The sequence below is a fragment of the Nyctereutes procyonoides genome, unplaced genomic scaffold (genome assembly GCF_905146905.1).
Source record: "Nyctereutes procyonoides isolate TBG_1078 unplaced genomic scaffold, NYPRO_anot_genome, whole genome shotgun sequence".
Taxonomy (NCBI): domain Eukaryota; kingdom Metazoa; phylum Chordata; class Mammalia; order Carnivora; family Canidae; genus Nyctereutes; species Nyctereutes procyonoides.
Genome location: NW_026575020.1, coordinates 43,589,993 through 43,610,961, shown reverse-complemented (window position 1 = coordinate 43,610,961; position 20,969 = coordinate 43,589,993). Strand labels below are relative to the sequence as shown.

General features: G+C 45.9%; 1 protein-coding gene across 4 annotated transcripts; it reads left to right on the top strand.

The window, feature by feature from the left end:
- The first annotated feature begins 632 nt into the window (after positions 1 to 632).
- GOSR2 (golgi SNAP receptor complex member 2) lies at positions 633 to 20,698 on the top strand. Of its 4 annotated transcripts, none has more exons than XM_055331935.1 (6): positions 633 to 719; positions 7,405 to 7,469; positions 8,966 to 9,071; positions 9,895 to 10,027; positions 13,196 to 13,336; positions 16,562 to 20,698. In XM_055331935.1, exons 1-6 carry the CDS (start codon positions 691 to 693, stop codon positions 16,721 to 16,723), a joined length of 636 nt encoding a protein of 211 aa, XP_055187910.1. In that variant the 5' UTR covers positions 633 to 690; the 3' UTR covers positions 16,724 to 20,698. The 4 variants fall into 4 exon arrangements, with proteins under 4 accessions (XP_055187910.1, XP_055187900.1, XP_055187926.1 ...); XM_055331925.1 differs by having other exon boundaries at positions 8,963 to 9,071; XM_055331951.1 differs by lacking the exon at positions 13,196 to 13,336.
- Positions 20,699 to 20,969: the final 271 nt, after the last annotated feature.

Below are 20,969 nucleotides of genomic sequence, written 5' to 3'. Positions count from 1 at the left end.
ACATTAAGAGTCTTTCCTGAATCTTCGACGGGGCTGACCCCGGCTCAGCTCAGCCTGTCTGGACTTATTTGTATACTTATCTTACTTCCTAGCCCGCGACCTCTTTGGAGGGCAAGAGGAGCCCGGTTTCCCCTACTGCACACATAGTAACTAACCGCTCATTCATTGTGAGTTTATTGGAAGGATAATGGGGGAGGGGGGAACAGGGAGGGTAGGAAGCGGACAGATTTGACACAGGAGAAGCTCGGGGCAGACACTACAGCGATGAGCGAAATCTCCATCCAATCCCACAGCGGAGCAGTCGACGGCGAAGCCAACCCCAGGGAAGGGCAGGGATCCATCCTCCTGCTCTCCCGCAGCCGGGCTCTGAGGACCCCACGTCGGTCCTCTCCGACTGCCCTGGTCAACGCCTGAGCTGATGCTGAAGACCGCCCCCGGCCCAAACCCACGTTTCCTCGTCCCCGATCTGCCGCAGCGCCTCTGACTACACCTGGCCCTCTTGCCCGGGCCTCTTCTCCCGTTGCCCTCCTCCTCTCTCGCCACCACCGCCAGCCGGGCGCGCGTGGGGGCAGCCCTGGCTGGCAGGAGGGGGCGGGTCCTGCGACCGGAAGCCGGAAGCCGGAAACCGGAAAGGGCTCTGTGAGGACGTGTTCCGAGGAAGCCAGGGCCGGACCCGGCGCGGCCGGCGACATGGAGCCGCTATACCAGCAAACGCACAAGTGAGGGCCGCGTCGGGGCACGGGCGGGGGCGCAGCCAGGCTGGGCGAGGCCGGCTCCCCTGGCTGGGGCCTCGGGCGTCCGCCGGTGTAGAGGCCGAGTCCTTCCGGCTGGGCGCTGCCCGGGGCAGCTCGGAAGCGCTCAGTCTCAGGCGGGGTGCCCAGGTCGGCGGCGGTTGGAGGGTCCGACCTGATGCCTGGGGACGTTGGGCCGGATGGCTCCTGGGATCTTCGAGGCCGCAACTACCTGCTGGGTAGACTGGGCGAAGGGAAAGTCACGCTTATGGATCATAATGCTTTGTCCAGCACCTGCCAACTCAGCGCTCTGGATTGATAGAGCTGGTGGGAAGTCAGGGCCCCTCCACATAGATTACTGTTGGACAGTCCGGAGACCGATCTAAGGTGTGACAGGATGCGATGGAGGGTAAAGGAGCGGAATCTTCTTTAGCAATTTAGAAAGAGCCGTCCCTGGGCTAAGGTCAGAAAAAGCTTCATTGTAGCTCACAGTTCCTAAATGATGTCAGCACCTACTGCTCATCGACACTAAGCTTGTTGCTGCGACACTCCCCCCCCCCCTTGCGCTTTTATTCTGATCTGGTTTATACTAAAGACCATAGTGATGGAGTGTTTGGTTTGGGTGACACTACAGAACCTACTTTGTAACGGTATTAAAATGACAGAATATGGTTCTCACCCCGGAGCCCTGGTCTCATCAAAATTACAGGAAGGGATTAAAAAAAATTCAGCCTGTGAGTCCATTGGAGAAGGAATGGCATTTCTCATGTTGCTAAGGAAGGGTTGGTCTTTTACAGTTAGTCTTTTCTTCTCAAGTGCTGAATCTGGGAGTCCTGGTTCTAGACTTCTTCACCTTATTTTTCTGATCTGTGAAATGTCTGAGGCTGGTTCAACTCCGAGGCTCCTTTCAGCTTCATAATAACTGGTGATGGAGTGTCTTAAAGAGGAAGACGCAACCCTGTGAGCATCAGCAGTTAACTTTTGCAGTTGGCAGAAATTAACGATTGTCTGACTGAATTGACACGGCAGTAACCGAGCATATGAATTTTGCTGGGACTTTGAACCCAATTGGTGGTTATCTTGTGCGGTGTCCCTGAAAGTACGTTGGAAGGAGATTGATATTTTATTTTATTAATTAATTTATTTATTTTGAGATTGATATTTTAAAATTAGGTGTCTTGAAAGCTCCTGAAGCACCACATGAACAACGAGTGAAAAGAAAAAAAAAAAGGATGAAAATCAAAATAAACATTTTATACTTAAATAAAACTTCATTTGAATGAACATCATAGAGGAATAAGTAGCCAGGCTTCTATTTTCGATATTCCAGTGCCCATACTTGTCCTCTATATCATTCAGGACCATTCAGTGCTCTGCACCTTGTTATCTCTAGAGATTCTGATTCATTAGGTCTGGAGCAGAAGAAGCTCTATTTTTAACAAGCTCTCCCAAGTGATTTTGATGAGCAGTTGGGTGTAAAAACTATTACTTTATCCCAAGGTCAGTTTTACCTTTTTTTGATTTTGCCTTCTGGTGAGAGGCTAAATGTGGTAGAAGCAAGGTCAGGGAGATGAAAATGGCCAGATGGTTCCCACCACTTTTAAGTAAAAACAACCACTAAGGTTTCTGTGATGCTATGTAGGTTACACAGCAGTTTCATACTGCATTTGGATCTATGAGCCTTTAAATAATTGTGATTGTTAATACCCTATTTTACCTAAGACTGAGGCGTCAGGGAGTTAAATGACTTGTTCATGGTCCCTCAGCTGCTATGTAGTGGAACCAGAACTTGAAACCAATTTCTTTTAACTCCAAAACTTTGTTTCCTGCTTACAGTGGTCAGAGGCATAATGGATACAAAGTGGGTTATCTGAAGGGGCATTAGGGTGGTTCCATGGACTTTAAAAAGACAACTTCATTTTAAAATTCTTCCTGGATCTTCTGCAGACTTTTTTTTTTTTTTTTTGAGTCAGCAACAGTGACTTGTTATTAGGGTCTCTGTTTGTTTATATTATTACCCAAGCCCACCATGGACCCCGTGCTGAATGGGGCTAGGACTTAACAGTTTCTAGTGTCCACACTCCCAAGTCATACCTGTGTATCACCTGTTCCGTATTGGCTTCAAGTGTGTTTGTGAATTCCCAGTTCAAAACAGATTTCCTGGGATGCCTGGGTGGCTCAGTGATTGAGCATCTGCCTTCAGCTCAGGGTGTGATCCCGGTCCTGGATCAAGTCCCGCATCAGGCTCTCTGCAGGTCCCTCTGTCTGTGTCTCTGCCTCTCTCTGTGTCTCTCATGAATAAATAAATTAAAAATCTTTAAAAGAAAATAAAACAGATTTCCCGCTTAGCATACTGTAGTTCCCACCCTGTCATTAATTAATACTTGCTTGGTTATTTTGCATTTATTTCCTCTCAGGTAGGAAATGTAGAGATTGGAATCATTTTCTTGGCAGTATCTTTTCTAGTTCATTCAAAGCCTATAATAGAGCTTAGATGGGAAAAGTCAGTAATGTTTTCCTACAACTTAAAGTTTACCTGTTTTAGCTTAGAAACCAGTAAAAGCCAAATGAAGGGTGTTTAAAGGGTAGGTGTTGCAACCATCTCTCCCTCTGTCCTCATAGAATTTAAGAATTGAAGGAGGATGGCACCTGGGTGGCACAGCTGGTTAGGAGTTTGACTCAGGTCATGATCTCAGGGTTGACTGAGCCCAGGATTGGGGTCTGCCTTGGGCATGAAGCCTGCTTAAGATTCTCCTCCTCCCTCTGCTGCTCCCTGCCCACCAGGTTGCACACATGCAGACACGTGTGCTCTATCTCAAAATTAAAAAAAAAATTTTTGCCTGAGTGGCTTAGTGGTTGAGCATCTGCCTTTGGCTCAGGTCATGATCCCAGGGTCCTGGGATCCCTGTTCCGTGGGGTGCCTGCATCTCTTCCCTCTGCCTGCAGTTCCCCCTGCTTGTGTGTTCTCCTCTCTCTCTCTCTCTCTCTCTCTCTCTTTCAAATAAATAAATAAAATCTAAAAAAAAAAATTTTTTTTTTTTTTTTAAAGAATTGAAAGGGACTGGCAAGATTTTCCATTCCAACACACTTTGGTCAGAAAAACCCTTTATAAAATCCAAGGCAGACATGCAGGAACTCTCCTTTTCCTTGTTCCTTTTCTTGAAGAATGAGAGTTCATAATTATTCTCCAGGGTTTTTTGAGGGGTAGGGGGTATGCTGAGTTGAAATCTGTCATCTTGAAATCTGGACCTTTTGGTTCTGGATCTCCTTTAAGGAGCAGCAATGGAGAACAAGCCTGTTCCTTTTCTTGTATGTCAACTCTAGATATTTGAAGAGCACCAACTTCCCCGTTTTAATATAGAGGGGTTTTTTCCCCCCTTTTCTTTCCTCAGAGGCTTACTATCACTAGCTCTTTTGACAGTTCCTCTTTGTGACTTGACTTCTAGACTCTTTCCCAGTCATCTTGTTCATCATCTTCCATTAGGGGAAGCCTTTAATAGACACGGTCCTTGAACAGATATGGCTCCCAGAATGGAGTGCCGTTCAGTATTGTACATGTGACTTTTTAAAAAAGTCAAAATACTTTTCATCCCTGACAAATTTCATCTTACTATTTTAGCCTAAATGAAAAACATTAATATTTATTTTGCAGTACAATATCCTAACTACTCATTTTTTAATAATAAATTTATTTTTTATTGGTGTTCAATTTGCCAACATACAGAATAACACCCAGTGCTCATCCTGTCAAGTGCCCACCCCAGTGCCCGCCACCCAGTCTAACTACTCTTTATAGCACAGAATCATGTGCAAATTTCATATGTTGGCTTTAAAAAAAAATTGGACAAAACATAAAGCCAAAGGCAGCCCTGTGGTAGAATGCTGGAAATCTCCCCTAGGATCCTTTGGGTACCTCATTTAGCCTGCCATGAAGCCCTCATCCTTAAAGCTTAAAATACTTGTCAATCCAATGAGATGTGATGTCTCATTATTTTAAATTTGCCTTCTCCTGATTGCTGGTCAAGGGAAGTATCTTTATATTGACTGTTTGGGTTTTCTCTACTGTCAGTTGCCTTTTGCACATTTTACAGAAGTTCTCTGTTTGACTTTTCCTGTTGACTTGTAGCATTCCTCTTATATATTCTAGACAGGAGTCCTTTCTACTTGTTCCAGGCATTTTCCAGTCTCTGCCTTTTATTATTTATTTGTTTTTATGGCACCTTTGCTGCAGAAAAATTTTTTGTTTTCACGTACTCAAATTTACCAGCCTTGTGGTTTGTGAGGTTTGGGGATAGTTTTGTTTTTTGTCTTAAGAAGTTATTTAGCCTGAGGTCATAATATGCACTTTTATATTTTCTTCAGAAAGTTTTTTTAATTTAAATTCAGTTAATCAGCATGTAGTATATTATTAGTTTCAGAGGTAGAGTTCAGTGATTCATCAGTTTCTTCAGAAAGTTTTAAAGCCTTGCTTTTTCCATTTGGGCTTTAAACCATCTGGAGTTTATTTTTGTGTATTATGTGAGATATCGTCTGCTATATGGGTAACAAAATGAGCCTTTGGCATTGACTCTAGTACCTTCTTTTTTCCACTCATTTATGTCATTGAGTTCCCAAACATGGAGAGCTCTTTCTAGCTAGCCTCTATTCTTTGTTTCTTGGTCAGGGTTGGGGTCAGGGTTCGTCTGTCTGTCTCTGTACTGCTACCATATTGTTTTTATTATTATGGCGTTGGTGGGTTGTTTTTATTTTTAATATTTATTTATTCATGAGAGACACAGAGAGACTGTCAGAGACATAGGCAGAGGGAGAAGCATGCTGCTTGTGGGGAGCCTGATGCAGGACTTGATCCCAGGACCCTGGGATCACGATCTGAGCAGAAGGCAGACACTCAACTACTGAGCCACCCAGAACCCCCTGTTATTATAGCTTTGTAATAAGTGTTAATAGCAGGTGGGGCAGGTCATCTCTCTCATACTTTGAAATTCAGAGTTGTCTTGGATACTCTCTGCCCCCCACCCCTTTTTGTATTATGTTCCATTCCTGTCAGTGATGCTGCTAATTTTCAGATTTGCTCTATGAAGCTACCACTGAAAATTTGCCTCACTGCCTATGTTCAGGCCTTCTGTGAAATCCTAATTCTCCTTTCCATCAGCGTTGCCATGCGTTCTTCTACTGCCGTTCCTATGGTAACCCTGATCCAGATGTTGCTTAAGTCAAGCTGCATTCCTGTATCTGCTTCCAAATCTCATGTGCCCTCATTCTAAACTCTCAGGACTTACCTGACTGGAGTAGCAGTCTGGTCTCTCCATCTCTAGTAGTGATTTCTAGTTTCCTCTTAGGGCCATGCGTCTCACCCAGGCGCACTCAGGGTCATTAGAGAGCTGGCCTTGCTTCTGGTGCCATGGGTCATGTTTAGAGGTTTCAGGAAAGCCCTGGGAAAAGACGAGAGGAAGTTGAAACCAACTTTGGACTCCTGGCTTGCATTGGTAAATTTGGGTTCACAGTTGGTGCTCATGGTGGAGGATGGCTGCTAATCTTTCAAGGGTTGGAGGTGATAGAAGAGCTCAGCAGACTCCTCCCATGTGCCTCTAATGTGGAAAAACCAGACACACTAGGAGGCAGTTGTTGGGGGCAACAGAGGCAGTATTCAGGACTGATCACACAGGCCTGCCAGGAAGGGCTCCGAGGGTGACCTTGGCCAAGCCCAGGGGAGCCTCTGGAGAGTGCTCCAGGGCCTGATGTCTGGGATTGTGCCAGAGGTCCAGGGTACAGTGTTGCATTTCCAAAAGAGATAGCAATCACCTGGTATTGCTGGGGAAAGATGTTTACCAAACAGGAGATCTCTATCTTTCAGGACCTTCTCTGATCATCTCCAACTGATAGCCTCATCCCTTCTCCCCTCTGACCCCAAATCTCTTCCAGGCCGGCGAGCCTGATGGTAATCCACCTGACATGCCTCTTTGGGTACCATTTTCTTCATCTCTTCCCTCAGTAGATCATGTCTTCAAAATGATCTTCAGAACTGCCTTCACCCCACCTGTTCCCTCCAGCTTACTCTCCTGTGTGCTTGCCTTTGCTTGGCACCACCAGGCACAGTTCCTCAGCTTTCTTTTTGTTTAGACTTATATGTATTAGTGCTCCCTCAAATCTTCTTGGGACTTCTCATGTCTCTCTGGCCTGTCATTCCTAATTACATTGTTTCTCAAGGACAAGGATTATATCTGTCCTGCCCTTTGGCCCTCCCTAGTACAGACCAGCGCTCAGCACATTGGGTCAAAGAACAGAGAGTGGGATTGGCTGGGTCCAGATTGGGGTTTATCACTTGCTGTGTGACCTTGAACAAGTACATAACCTTTCTGCGCTACAGTTGTCTTATTTATAAAATGAAGATGATAATGGTACTTTCCTCATGGGGTTATTGACTTTGCAGGATGTCTGATATGTGGCAAGGGCTCAATAAATGCTGCCTGTCGGTATTATTATTCATGTTCATGTTAAAATGTTAGAAATCATGCCAAAACATGTGGCCTAAAGTGCCACTTACAAATTTTACAGTTCAGTGATGCTGTCAATTTAAATCAGTTACATGTTGGCATCAGAAAACGTGTCTTTCCTGACCCAAGCACTGTTGATTACTCCTGTCTCACTCATTTCCTCTCTCTTCCTTTGATAGGCAGGTCCATGAGATCCAGTCTCACATGGCACGCCTGGAGACGGCAGACAAGCAGTCTCTGCACTGTGAGTAATTAACTATGGAGACCAGAGTCCTTTCTCTGATGACACGATGCTAATGGGCTGGGTTTCCTGACTGCATTTCTGCCTCAGGGGCTTAATGATTCAGCGCAGAATGAGTTCTGTTGTTGGGGTGGACAGAAAAACCCTCTGGCAAAGTCCCTGACTTCCCTGATTGCACCCTGTGGAATCCCACAAGTCTTATCCCCCATTACCCCTCCACTCAACCTGACATGGCCCTATGGGAATGGACGTTCTTCTCCTCCATCTGTCTTAATCTAATTACCAAGCCCTTAGAGGAATGTACTCCATACCACTTCAGGGATATTTAACTGGAATTGGTCATTTCTTCTGAGCTGAGAACTGTGGCTCTTTAGGAGGATTATTCAGAAACGAATAGCAATATTAATTGGTTTAGTTCCCACACCATGGTTTCTTTGGAGAAGAGCACTGCTTTTTGTTTTGTAGTTTCTTCTCTGTTACAAGGAAAGGTCCTGTCCCAGAGCTGGTCATAGGGGCACTGCTGGTTACCCACACACTGTGGAGGCCACCCCTTCACCTCCCTACCTGGCTCTGAGTGCACCATATTCGGTCCACTAGTACCTTCTTTCTGCAGCTTCAGAAGTGTCTCTTTTCTGGGTTCTGTGCCCACCTTGTTCTAATCTAAACTGTGTTTGTTAGCTGTAGGTTGGCCCAGGACGGTGACATCACTGTCTGCCATCATGACTTTACTCAGCAAGAAGCAGTCTGGGTGCCCTTTTTTTGTGCACAGTTAGTGTCCATGGGCTCTGTTTGCCTTCCCAGCATTCTCATTGTCACACGATTAGAGATAGAAAAGAGGTCATTTCGACTGTTTATCAAAAGGGATAAGGAAAATGAGTGTATTTATCATATCTTTACCTCTGAGGATTCTTTCCTGGGCCTTTCCTAGTGATATTTGGTCTATTTTGGGGATTGCAACGTCAGTTTGCCCATTCTTATGGAAAGCCTTAAGGGAGCGCTTCTCTGTGTTTCACACACTAATCTTCCCCTTTGTGCTTTTTTTTTTTTCTTTTAACCTCATTACTGTAGGGAATTCAATTGGCAGCCTTTATACTAGATATTTATAACTTGTATCTGAGAATAATCTCAAAGGAAAAGAGACCTCGTTCTGTTTCAGAAGATACTGCATTTCGCTTAAAATATTTCATTTCTAAAGGCAGGAAATTTATTTCTACAGATTTATCTAGCTTTTTAAAAAATTGGCATTGTTATGGCTTTAACAGCTACATATATGTGTGTGTGTTGTGTGTGTGTATGTATTTAGAACAACGTTTACAGAGTCACTTAGTGTAACTTGAATTTTTTCCTGTTACTCAGTGGTACTTCCATTTTTCTCCCTTTTCAAATGTGTTTCTTTGAATTTATTGGATATGGAAAAAAGATGTGTTTAATGTATCATTCTAATTTAAGTTCACTGTCTCTTTTCCAGCAATTATTCTTTTTTCTCTTTTGTGCAGTAGTAGAAAACGAAATCCAAGCAAGCATAGACCAGATATTCAACCATCTAGAGCGTCTGGAGATTTTGTCCAGCAAGGAGCCCCCTAACAAAAGACAGAATGCCAAACTGTGAGTGCTCTGACACCCCCAGCCCATCAGAGCTAGCCAGGGGAGGCTATCGAATATTCTGAAAATCCATTTACACATTGAAAAACTGAGACTCTGTAAAGATAAAGCTGGCAAAGTCCCTAAAGGGCACAATTCCACTTCAGGGATTCTTCCTCAACATAAAAAGCCTGTGAGGCTGGCGGCTCAGAAGCTTCGTATCTCTTTATATTGGGTCATTCTAAAATTTTGCCTCCAAGTACTGTTTTTCTGACCAGATTGCCCACTTGAATCCTGCTGCTGCCAGGGAGATTTGCCCTACCCTTTGGTTCCCGCTGCATTCTTGGGTTGAAATGAAATCTTGCCCTTAATCACTTCAGTTTATAATGAACTACCGATCTAATGTTTGATATTCCCCCATAAAATTAAAATAAAACTCCCCTCACCTCCTCCACCCCAGCCCCTGCTCCCTAAAGTTTTATGAAACTTTGTTGATGCTTTACTCAAAAGATGCCCTTGGGCTTCTTGGAAAGCGATCTAATCCATAGAAGGTCAGGGAGAGGTCTTTGAGCCTGCTTCCTGTCACCTGTTCCCTGTCATGCATCCAGAATCAGAGACCAGCAGATGCTTAAGAAAAGCTGTTGGAATCTTGTGTGCTACAACCTTGCTTTGACCACAGGCTGCTGCTTTTAGTTTCAATATCCTTGATCAAAATCAGATGATTTTAGCGGGGATAACACACAGTGATGTAGGGAGAAGTAAGGAAACATCTTGAATGCAAAGCCTGGCTACTCTAAGTGTGCTGCCTGAGTTTCCGGAATGTAATCTCTCTCTCCATTAATTCCAGTCGTGTTGACCAGTTAAAGTATGATGTCCAGCATCTGCAGACTGCTCTCAGTAACTTCCAGCATCGGCGATATGCGAGGGAACAGCAGGAGAGACAGCGAGAGGCGCTCCTGTCTCGCACTTTCACCACTAACGTAAGCCAGGCTCCTGGGGTGGGGATCTGCAGGTACTGGGCGGCTCACTGGAGCTGCGGCTGGGGTCTTGGAGCTTCATCCTTTTTGGGGGGTATCTGAAGCCAACTGAGCAAGAGGAGACTAACTGGAAATGATGGTGGACTTTGTGCATTGCCACAGCCACTAGACCTAGACGGGAAATCTCTTTTTTTCTAATACAGAAACCTGAAAAGAAAGCAGTTGAATTGAGGGAATGGGCAGAGGTAAAAATGACCTGGTTTGACGGAGAGGTGGAAGTTCACGTGGTGGAAACGTTTTTCTGATCAGATTGAGACAGATGATTAGAATGGAGACCATTTGTCAAGAGGGCAGCATTTCAAAGCTGCCTTCGGGCGGTCACCATTGTGCTGTGTCTGTGTGTGGTTCCAGCGTCAGATGCATTAAAATGTTTTTGCCCCTAATCTGAGCAGGCATTTGAAGGAATTTGTTAACAGATACTTTGTTTTGGACAGATTGCTTAACTTGAGCCTGTTCAAAAGTGGCCTGTTGGTTCACATGTTGGATTTTTGGGATACCCTTGCCCCTGCCCTCGGGTCTCCATGGGCTCATTTCCTGCACATGGCTATAGAGCACACTGGCCTTTCTCATGTCCTGTGTAATATATTTTCGTCAAGTGAGCTGGGCTTGGAGGCCTTTTTGTTATGTTTTGTTTTGTTTTGTTTTGTTTTGTTTTACAGAGAGGTTTTTTTTTGTTTTTTTTTTTTAAGATTTATTTATTTATTCATGAGACACAGACTGAGAGAGGCAGAGACACAGGCAGAGGGAGAAGTAGGCTCCCTGCAGAGAGCCCGATGTGGGACTCCATCCCAGATCCCAGGATCACAACCTGAGCCGAAGGCAGGCGCCCAACCACTGAACCACCCACGTGTCCCAAGAGGTTCATTTTCTTTTTTTTAATTTTTTTTTTTTTTTTTTTTTTTTTTTTTTTTTATGATAGTCACACAGTGAGAGAGAGAGAGAGGCAGAGACATAGGCAGAGGGAGAAGCAGGCTCCATGCACCGGGAGCCCGACGTGGGATTCGATCCCGGGTCTCCAGGATCGCGCCCTGGGCCAAAGGCAAGCGCCAAACCGCTGCGCCACCCAGGGATCCCCAAGAGGTTCATTTTCTAACAAGATCTTAGCTTTCAAAGTCTGCCATCAGAATTCAGACCAGTCCACATTTCACAGATGTTTAAGTCTCTTTGCTGTGTCTACACTGGCAATAAATTTCCCTGAATGTGCCTGCATAGTTTTTGCTTCTCTAGGGTAAGCAGTCACGTAACAATGATTAACAATTCAAAAGTGTAACGAGGACATGTTGGTGGTCTAATGGTAAGGATAGCTGTCTTTTTTGTAGTTTCAGATTTTCTTTTTAATTTTTTTAAATTTTTAAATTTTTAAAATTTTTTAATTTTTAAAAAAATTTTAATTAATTAATTAATTATAAGTTTCAGATTTTCATAGCTGCTCTTCAAGAGGTGCAATGAACTATCCAACCCACTAAAAGGTGTGTGGGCGTCTGATACAGCACTGGGTATTCAGGCCTGTTTTAGGCCTGGGACGATCACTCAGAATTATTTTGTTTCTTTTTTTTTTTTTTAATTTTTATTTATTTATGATAGTCACACACAGAGAGGGAGAGAGAGGCAGAGACACAGGCGGAGGGAGAAGCAGGCTCCATGCACCGGGAGCCCGACGTGGGATTCGATCCTGGGTCTCCAGGATCGCGCCCTGGGCCAAAGGCAGGTGCTAAACCGCTGCGCCACCCAGGGATCCCAATTATTTTGTTTCTTACCAGCTTGGTGTGGGACTGTGTAGACAGTGTCCCTAGAGAAAATTGACTTGCCAAATGAAGTACTTGCTGGTCATTCTGTGAGCTGCAACTATAATACATTTTTCCCCATGAGCTGTATATACCCTTTCAGGTGGGAGGGTAAGAAAAATTTGTATATAAAAGACATTCTGCAAATGCCTGTCAGAGCCGCTCGTTGATTCATTCAAACACTGGAGTCTTTGCCCCACTGACCATTAGCCGTGTGCAGAACACCTTGGAGGGTGCCAAGAGTAAAGCTTGTGGAAAAATACAAAGCCATGACTCCTACCTGTGAGAAGCGTGTCATCTGCGGGGATTGAGGGTAGGTGCATGAAAAATGGCTCTGAACTCGGGAGCAAAGATCAGGTGGTTTAGCTTCTTCGTGATGATCAAAAGAGATGGGAATGGCACTGCTTGGCAGACTGAGGAGCGTGCCATCATCAGGAGGCAGGAAAAAACAGCATTACAGCCAGTCCTGACTGCTGTATACAGTCTACTTTGGTGTAAACTTAGAGTTCCAGGGCCAGTCTCCAATTGGTCTCTACAGGATGATTAAGAGGGCAGGCTCGCTCTCAGTAGTGAGATGCAGGCCCCACTGAACTTAGCTCTGCATGAGCCGAGACAGGCCGCTCCACCTCTCTGGGCTTCAGTTTCTTCACCTCTAAAATGGGAATGCTATGGTAATTAGGCCGTAATGTCTGCATGAAGATATAGGGAGCTTAGGGCAATGTGCACGCAGAGTGGAAAGGGCTTGATCAACATCTGTTTTTCCCTTCCTCCCTTTCTTTCCAGACCTTTCTTGCCTGCTTAGAATTGTCCCATCCGGGCCACGCTTTGGCCTTCGATGGAAAGCACAGGTTTCTCTACCCTTAGTCTCAATCTAATTGCAGTGATAAGCTGTAGATAAAACAGCTGCAGACCAAAAGCAAACAGTTAATATTGCGTTAAGGGAAAGCAAAGGAGAGGAACGTGTGGAACAGGCTGAGTTCATGGTCAGAGAAAGCCTTTAGGAGGAGCCCAGCAAGGCCTTGAAGGACTGACATCTGTCCTAGACCATGGTCATGGCAGAGAGGCAGGAGTTAACGGGCTTCATGTAACAGATTCGTTTGCAGAGTGCCACATCTGAGGAAGGTTGCTCTTGCTCTGAGCGAACAGAGGCCACCCAGGTCTCTGCTTTGCATTTTCCTCTCTATTCGGTTCCTTTGATTCTTGCACCATTCCCTCTGGCTATTCCTCGAGTTTGGCCTTGGCCCAAAGGCAGAGTGGCCAGGTGCGACGGGATCCCAGGAGCCGAGCAGCCAGCAGAGCTAATCCAGTGCCTGCGTCTCTTTCACAGGACTCTGACACCACCATCCCAATGGATGACTCGCTGCAGTTCAACTCCTCCCTCCAGAAAATTCACCACGGCATGGATGACCTCATTGGAGGAGGGCACAGTATTCTGGAGGGACTAAGGGCCCAGAGACTGACTTTGAAGGTGGGGCACTTCCGGGGGACAGGGACCAGGCCCCTTGTCTTGGCCTCCTCCAACAGTTTGGCACCCGCATTTACCTTTCGGCTCTTTATCTTCACATTTTGAGATTTTGATGGAGCCTGAGGTTCTTCCTGTCGGAGCTGAATTATTGCAAGTCCACGGGTCACCATGCTCCCTTTACCAGTAGCTATTTCTTGTGCTCACTGTGAAGCATGATTTGGCATCTCTTGGTACCTAGGTCCTTTCCCTGTCCCGAACCTTTCGTGACAGTGGCCACTACAGAAGGAACCAGTAAGATCCAAGAAATTCCACAATTTCAGAAATTACAGAATCCATGATTCTAAGAAGGCAGATGCGGCCGTATGTGGCACCTCCCCCTCCGTGGCTTCTTGGAGAGCCCCTCCTGTGGACCACCTTGGACACCACATCTTTTGTGCACCTGTAACCGAAGCGGATAGTAGTGAGTGGTGGGGGCTTAGGGCTGCCCTAGCTGCCTGGTGGCAGATGGCTTCTAGAGCACCTGCTGCTGAGCTATAGCACCTCTGTACTTTTGGTAGTCACAGGTGTTTTCTAGAAGCCCTGCCCCATTGGCTGAGACTCCAACTCCCCCCTGCCTCCCACCCCTTCCCCGGGAGTGGTTTACAGAAACATTACACAGATTCTGATGTCAATCGTGGTGTTTTAGCCTCAGCCCTTTTCCTGTATCAGCCCTGATGGATAATGGGGTGTGGGCTGCGCCTATTATCAGGGTGTGGTCCCCTGTGAACGAAGCAGTCCCGGCCACTGAGCTGTGAGAAACAGTCACTCGGAAGTGTGAACTTTATCTTAGTTTTTTTTGGACCACGTTGAGCCTGTCAGCACCACAGGCCTTTGGTACATTGCTGACCAGCCCCTGCCATCTTTACCAGGGAGAAGGTCAGGCAAGCCGCGAGGGACAATTAACCTGCCACTGGCTGTGGTGGTGCTTGTGGTCCTGAAGTATGGTCTCTTGACAGCTTCACGGGTGCCACCGTAACGAGTGGCCACCTGCAGTAATCTCAACTGATACATGATGATTAATCTACATTTTCCTTAGAAAACAGCCCACAACCCAGTAAAACAGTAAAACCCTTTTATTTATTTATTTTTGATTGGGGGGGAGGGGCGGAGCTTGCAGAGGGAGAGAGAAAGAATTTTAAGCAGACCCATGGTGGGTCTTGATCAGGGGCTCAGTCTCACAACCCTGAGATCATGACCTGAGCCAAAATCAAGAGTTGGACACTTACCGTCTGAGCCATCCAGGCGCCCTAGTAAAAGTCTTTTAGGACAAGACTCCCCATGTCGTACCCATGTACCTCGGAGGTGGGGTCAGTTAGAGCTTATTGTTAAAACAAATGTTCATGTCCTCGCAAAGTCTCGTATCACTGGGGAGTCCAAGCAACATTGCCCCTACACTGTCCCCAGAAGGAAGTGCCGGGAAGCCTGGCAAGGTGGTTGGGGTTGGAATGTGAGGTTTCTGATTCAGTTTCCTCTGGATATCTACTGCTGCCTACCTGTCTTTTAAAGTCTTTTGATTCCCTCCTCCCACCCCAGTCCTGTTGGGGTTTTCTGCCTAAACCATTTGAAAGGAACATAGGAGAGAGCATGAAGGAACTGGGCTATGATTTGGGGGAAATTTGGGGTTGGAAAGGAATACATTTTTTTGAAATTTATGTTAATTTTCAAGTGATTTGCTACTTACACTTCATATAGTAATAAAATAATCTGACCTAAACAGAATCTTTAGCGAGAGCCTAAATTTTACCATTACTGTCATGGAAAAAACATGTCTTTGGCCTTCTCGCAACAGTAAAGTTTGACTTGAGAGATGTCTTTCAGTAAGGCTTGTCCGTCATTGCAGGGCTGAACCTAGATTTTGAATTCCTGTCTGTGATGCCTCATGTTGTCTACACCTCTTCCTCTTCTCTCTTGCTCGTTAATGCATTGTTGATTTAAAAAAGGCACGTAGGGCATTAGGTTAGATGCCATCCGTAAGGATGCAGTGGGTGACGTGTGTGGAAGTAGGCTATGGGGTCTGTCCTAGGAGTCATTTAAACTCATTACTTCATAAGAAATTGTGCTTAAAAACAAAAATTAGAAAGCCAAGAGGAGGGGCAGGCTGGGTGCTATGGGCTGTTGATTTAGGAGTAAAATATCCTTTTGGCTTTGGTGGTGTTTTGTAAGGGATCATGGCACTGCTAATTGTACCCTTCAGACCCTTTGATAAACATGGACATTGACCCACACGTTACCCGCCGAAGAATCCCAGAAATTTCTATTCTACAAGGTGAACAAGCTGATAGCCAGGGTTTGGGAGTTAAGAAGCAGAGGAAAAGTTTTTTGATGTTGCCTTTTTTTTTTAAGAAAATGTATAAGACATTGTAAAAAAATTTTTCTTGAGATATAATGTACATACAAGAGGCGCACAGATCTAATGTGTGCAGGTCATTGAATTTTGGCAAGTGTGCACACCTTTGTAACTCACGCTGCTCTCTAGACAGACCATTTCCATTGGCCCTGTACAGTCCCTCCTGCTTTCCCAGCCAGTTTACCCCTCCTTCCAGGCAACCATTGTTCTTATTTATCTCACCATTAAGTAGTTTTGCCTGTTACTGAACTTCACATAAATGTATTCGGAAGTATGACTTCTTCCTCTCAGGAATGTTTTCCAGGCTCTTTGATGTTGTTCCATGTGGGTCATTAGGTCCTTTTTATTGTCAAGTAGTATTCTAGTACAAAGATTCACTGTACGTCGTTTACTCATTCTATGCTTGGTGTACACCTGGGTTTCTAGTTTTTGGACATTCTCCTATTTTCCTTTAGAAGCTTGTGTTTAATTTTGTGATCCATCTCAAATTAATTTGGGGGCATAATATGAATTGAGGATCTTTTCACACACATACATGGGTATAAAATATATGAGACGTGTGTGTGTGTGTGAGTGTGTGTGTGTGTGTGTCTGTGTCTGTGATCCCCATGTGCCTAGAGTCCCTTGTTCCAGCACATTTGTGGAAAAGACTTTTCTTGCCTCCTTGCTTTGCTCTGGTACCCTGATCAGAAGTCATTTGACCATAAGCGTGATTCTGTTTCTGATTAATGCTGCTTTTTATACGCTTCAGGCATGACCAGGAAACTGTCTGTTGGTAAAGTCCCATTCCTTGGCAAAAAGAGCTGATCGTTGTTTTTCTTTCTCTTCTTGTCTGCCCCCAGGGGACTCAGAAGAAGATCCTTGACATTGCCAACATGCTGGGCTTGTCCAACACAGTGATGCGGCTCATTGAGAAGCGGGCTTTCCAGGACAAGTACTTTATGATCGGTGGGATGCTGCTCACCTGTGTGCTCATGTTCCTCGTGGTGCAATACTTGACATGAGCTGACTGAGCCCAGTGGCTGCACATTGTTCCCACTGCGTTTGAATCTGTGTGAGTGTGTGTGCGTGAGAGAATGGGGGGACCCCAGAGGCTGCCTCCTGGAATGTATGCCCTTCTCAACTGTGAAGACCACTTGGAAGTAACTGTCATCTGTAACCTGGTGGGAGTTTAAAACCTGCCCTGTTGTCTGTGACACCATGGAGGGGGAGCTAGTGCCACCAAGATGCACAGTACTTAGGAAATGAAAGGAGTACCTGTTCTCTCTCTCCCCCCCCCCCCCTCTTGCCCTCATGGGGGAGGAAGTGACAGAAGGGTAAGGGATGAAGAAGGAAGTGGGAGGGAAAGAACAGCTTTGCTGGTTTCTAGCTAACACGCACCCTGAGAAGATTTCATAGTGAGCCTTGCAGGTAGAACTGTCCGCTTCATCACCATCTGGCCTTTCTGGCTCCTCGTGGAAAGGTCAGAGCAGAAGCAAAAAGAAGGAGGGGAAGGAGGTCTTCTTTTCCCGTGTCATTGTAACACATGGATTTCCATGCTCTTGCTACCAGCATCCCCCACCCTCAGTGACAGGCAGATGACTAACTGCTGGTACTTGTCACCCTTCCCTGGAAGCAGCTACCTAGAGGAAACAGAGGCACCGATGCCATTGCAGTCAGCAAGTAAGATTTTCCACATTAAGGTTGTTGGGTGTTCCTCCTTTCTAAAATAAGGCCAGTATTATTCCCTGAGAATGTTCAGTCTTGGGACTGAGGCCCCTAATCACTGATTCTTTCCCAGTGGTTAATAGAATGGGTGCCTGCTGTGGTTTCAGGACTAACACCTGGCATCATGCCCAGGCACTGGTGGGCCTCTGCCCCTGTCCACCACCGCCCACCCCACCCCCCCCGCGCCCCGAAAGCCACTGTGCATGGTGGTTAGTGATGTACCATCACAGCGTCTTCTCTGGTTTCAGCGTCCCTGGTTCTCTGGCTCTCTTCCCTTCCCCGAAATCTACTAGCATCTGCCAGCCAGTCCCCCATTCTTCCCAGCCAGCGTGAGCAGGGACCACCCTGGAGACAGCCCTGGTGTCCTGTGTGTCTCTGCTGTCGGACCAGGACCTCTTTCCTTCTCTGACCAACCCCAGGTTAAGGCTATATCAGTACCTGGTGTGTTGTGGGATTTCTTGTAAAGCCAGCTACTCTGTTGTAGCTGAGCACTGCATGTACTAGAAAGACCTAGCGTGTGTTTTCATCTGTCACAGGCCCTGCCAGCCCCAGGCTCAGTACCTTATAGCAAGATGTAAAATAATACTGAGAATTTCCCAGAACTGGACCCCTGGTCAGTATTAACTCCACCTGTGATTGCCTTGCCCCATGTGTGTCCTGGGTTTGTTTGTTTTTTGTTTTTTGTCACCTGGACTGTCATCTGTTTTCCTTCTCTATGTGTGTTCTATTCCACCTCCTTTATTTACCTCCCACCTGTTTCTGTAGCAATATTGGTCTTTTCTAGCATACTTTTTGGCGAATGTTTCATAATTGTCACAGATTTTTAACATGGGTTTCCCAGGTGCTGATTTCATAGTTGGTGGGTTCTCCATGGCTCCTAGCTCCCTGTGCTAAACAGGGGCCCTGGATTTCCAAGGAAGGGGAGGGAACTGTGACCCCTTCATAAAAGGGTTGAGGGCCCCACCAGAGTAAGAACGGTGGCCCAGAGAGTAGATAGCTGTCTAGGCATCTTTAGACCTAGGTCTGACTTTGGGGAGGTGAAATTTGCAGCACCCTCAGCACCCCTGCCAGCACAGGGATCTTAGCAGTCTATAAAAAAGGTTCTTAATGCACAGACCCGGTTGTCCTATTCCCTGGGCATCTGAGGATCCTGCCAAAGAGCATCCTTTAGAGGAAAGTGTATAAGGAACAACTAAGCCCTGCAGACCTTGGACTTGGGGGCACAGAAAGTCCCCCTAGCACCTCTCCCCCTGCTTTGCTGTTGTGGTAGGTCTGTTTGTAGTGTACACCAGTGTGTTCGCACACTTCACAGTGAGTGCTGGCCTTGATGTACCAGAAGTAAGGCTTTCCATCCTGCTGTACTTTCAGAGTCATCCTCCCCACTTTGTAATAAAAATCATAGAGGCAGTTTGTGGGTCTTTGCCGCCTGGAGCTAGGGAATGGCAGCCACAGGGTGTCTGGAGGCCCAGAGAGACGGGGAAGGCACAAGTTGACTTTCAGTGTCCTGTGTGAAACACACCTTGGCCTATCTGGGTGCTACTGTTTTCCATCAACCACCAACACCCCCCACCTGTTTCCATCAACCACCAACACCCCCCCACCCTCACCCCCGGTGTAGGGAAGGGTTCCAGGCCAGGGAAGGAGCACCCTCTAGTGGAGCTGGGGTGAAATCTTAAAACAGGCAGGTCTGTTGGCAGCATCTGCGACTTCATACAAGATTTGAGTGTGCCTGTTGAAAACAGATGGGTTGTGAAGGAACCGGGAAATAGCTTCATTCCAGGGGAGTTTGCTCCAGGTGCAACTACCTTAAGAAAAACCAAACTCAAGGACCCAAAAGTAAGTAGGAGCATCTTGATTTCATAGGAGGCCTCACTGCTGGGGTTTTCCCAAAATCTTTTGCCCTTAATGAATTTAGATGGGTCTGATTTGCAGATTTGGATTTATACCCCTTGTTTTTGAAACATCAGTTAAAGTTGAGGTTTAAATTTTATTTAGAAAATTATATTTTGTCACTACTCTTTTTTAAAGTTTCAAGCCTGAGATTCTCACACACAGCTCCATGGCCAGGGTTAGGCTGGCTACCTTAGAAGCAGCTGGGAAACTTTTTTAAAATTGTAGATTCCTGGGGTCTATCCCAAACCTTCCAAATTAGAATATTTTTTAAAGTCTATGGTAATTCTGATGTGTGTATTTTGGAACCACTGTCTTTTTAGACAGAAGGCTTTGGTCTTAAAGATGATACCATTTTAAAGTAAATGCTGAATTCGGTAGGGATCTGTGTAAAAAGAGCAAAACTTTTATCAATGTCCAAAATAAAATCTCACTTGTTTATATCCTATCTTATTCCAGGAAAGATTTGAGGAGACTTACAGGTACTAACAGTACAACAGGAAGAAATGAGGACCAAGAACAAATAAGACTAGTGTCATTGCTAAGGAAAAGTAATGCAAGTGCAAGTTGTGAAGCCCTTCTAGAACTATTCTGGGTTTGGTTTTGAGCCCCAGCATCCAAAGCAGAGAGAAGCATTATCTGTTGTTGTCTCAGTGGGGTTGGGGATGTCTTTCATCAAACCCAGACCCTTAATACTGCTGGTTTGTCTGTGGCCCTTACTGAAAGTCAGGTGTGCTTATTCTCCAGGGCCGTCCCTCTGCTCTCTACAAACACTCTGAATCAGGTCCTGTGTTATCTCCATTGTGCAGGTGGCTGAGATGTAGTGACTTTCTCTAGGCCGCACATCTGGCCTCATAGCCCAAGCTCCCAACCATGGCATTGAGAGGCCTCCCACACCCAGGATGGGGGGCAGGAACTATAGGCAGAATGCCAGGGTTGAGTACAGGCTATAAGGCATTTGTGCTTCACATGGCAGGTTCTCCATCTTGAAGTATTTTCCTACTTCAAAGTGGGAGAGGAGATTTGTCAGGGGAAGCTTCTGGAAATAGAGAATGGAGCTGTACTCAGGCATCGCCACTAGGGAGCGACATAACCCTACCTGTGGCTGGTCTGCCGGGTGCTGAGTCTGGGCCTGAGGCCTGGTGTATTTGGAAGAGGAAGAAACGGGTGTCCACTTGGGTTGGTTCCTTTTAGATACAAAATTCCCTGCTGAGTGGCAGCTCTGGGCTGTTCTGTGGGGCTTTCGGGATGTGGCCAAAAATGACCTGAAACCTGTTAGTTCTGATTTTCAGATTCCCTTTCCACTTGGTGTTTCCTTCAGCACACAGACCTGTTTCCTACAAGAATGGAAAATGTTTCTCAAAAGTGTGTGTTCATTCTTACTCCCCGTTGTATGTCCTTTCATTTCTTGTGACACATGGGAGAAGAGGGAGGTGGGATGGGGTAAGGGAATCTGGGAGGTCCTGGGCCCCTCTGGTTCAGTTGCTAAGTTCCCTGCCAAAGGAACCCCTCTGTGAGCATGCCCTCCCCGCCTCTTCCCTACATCATTCTAGCACAGGGTTCTCCACCTTGGCTGTACATGTGCATTCTTCCTGGAGCTTTTAAAAATACCCATGTGTGGGTCTTAACCTGATCTAGTCTGATTAATTGGCC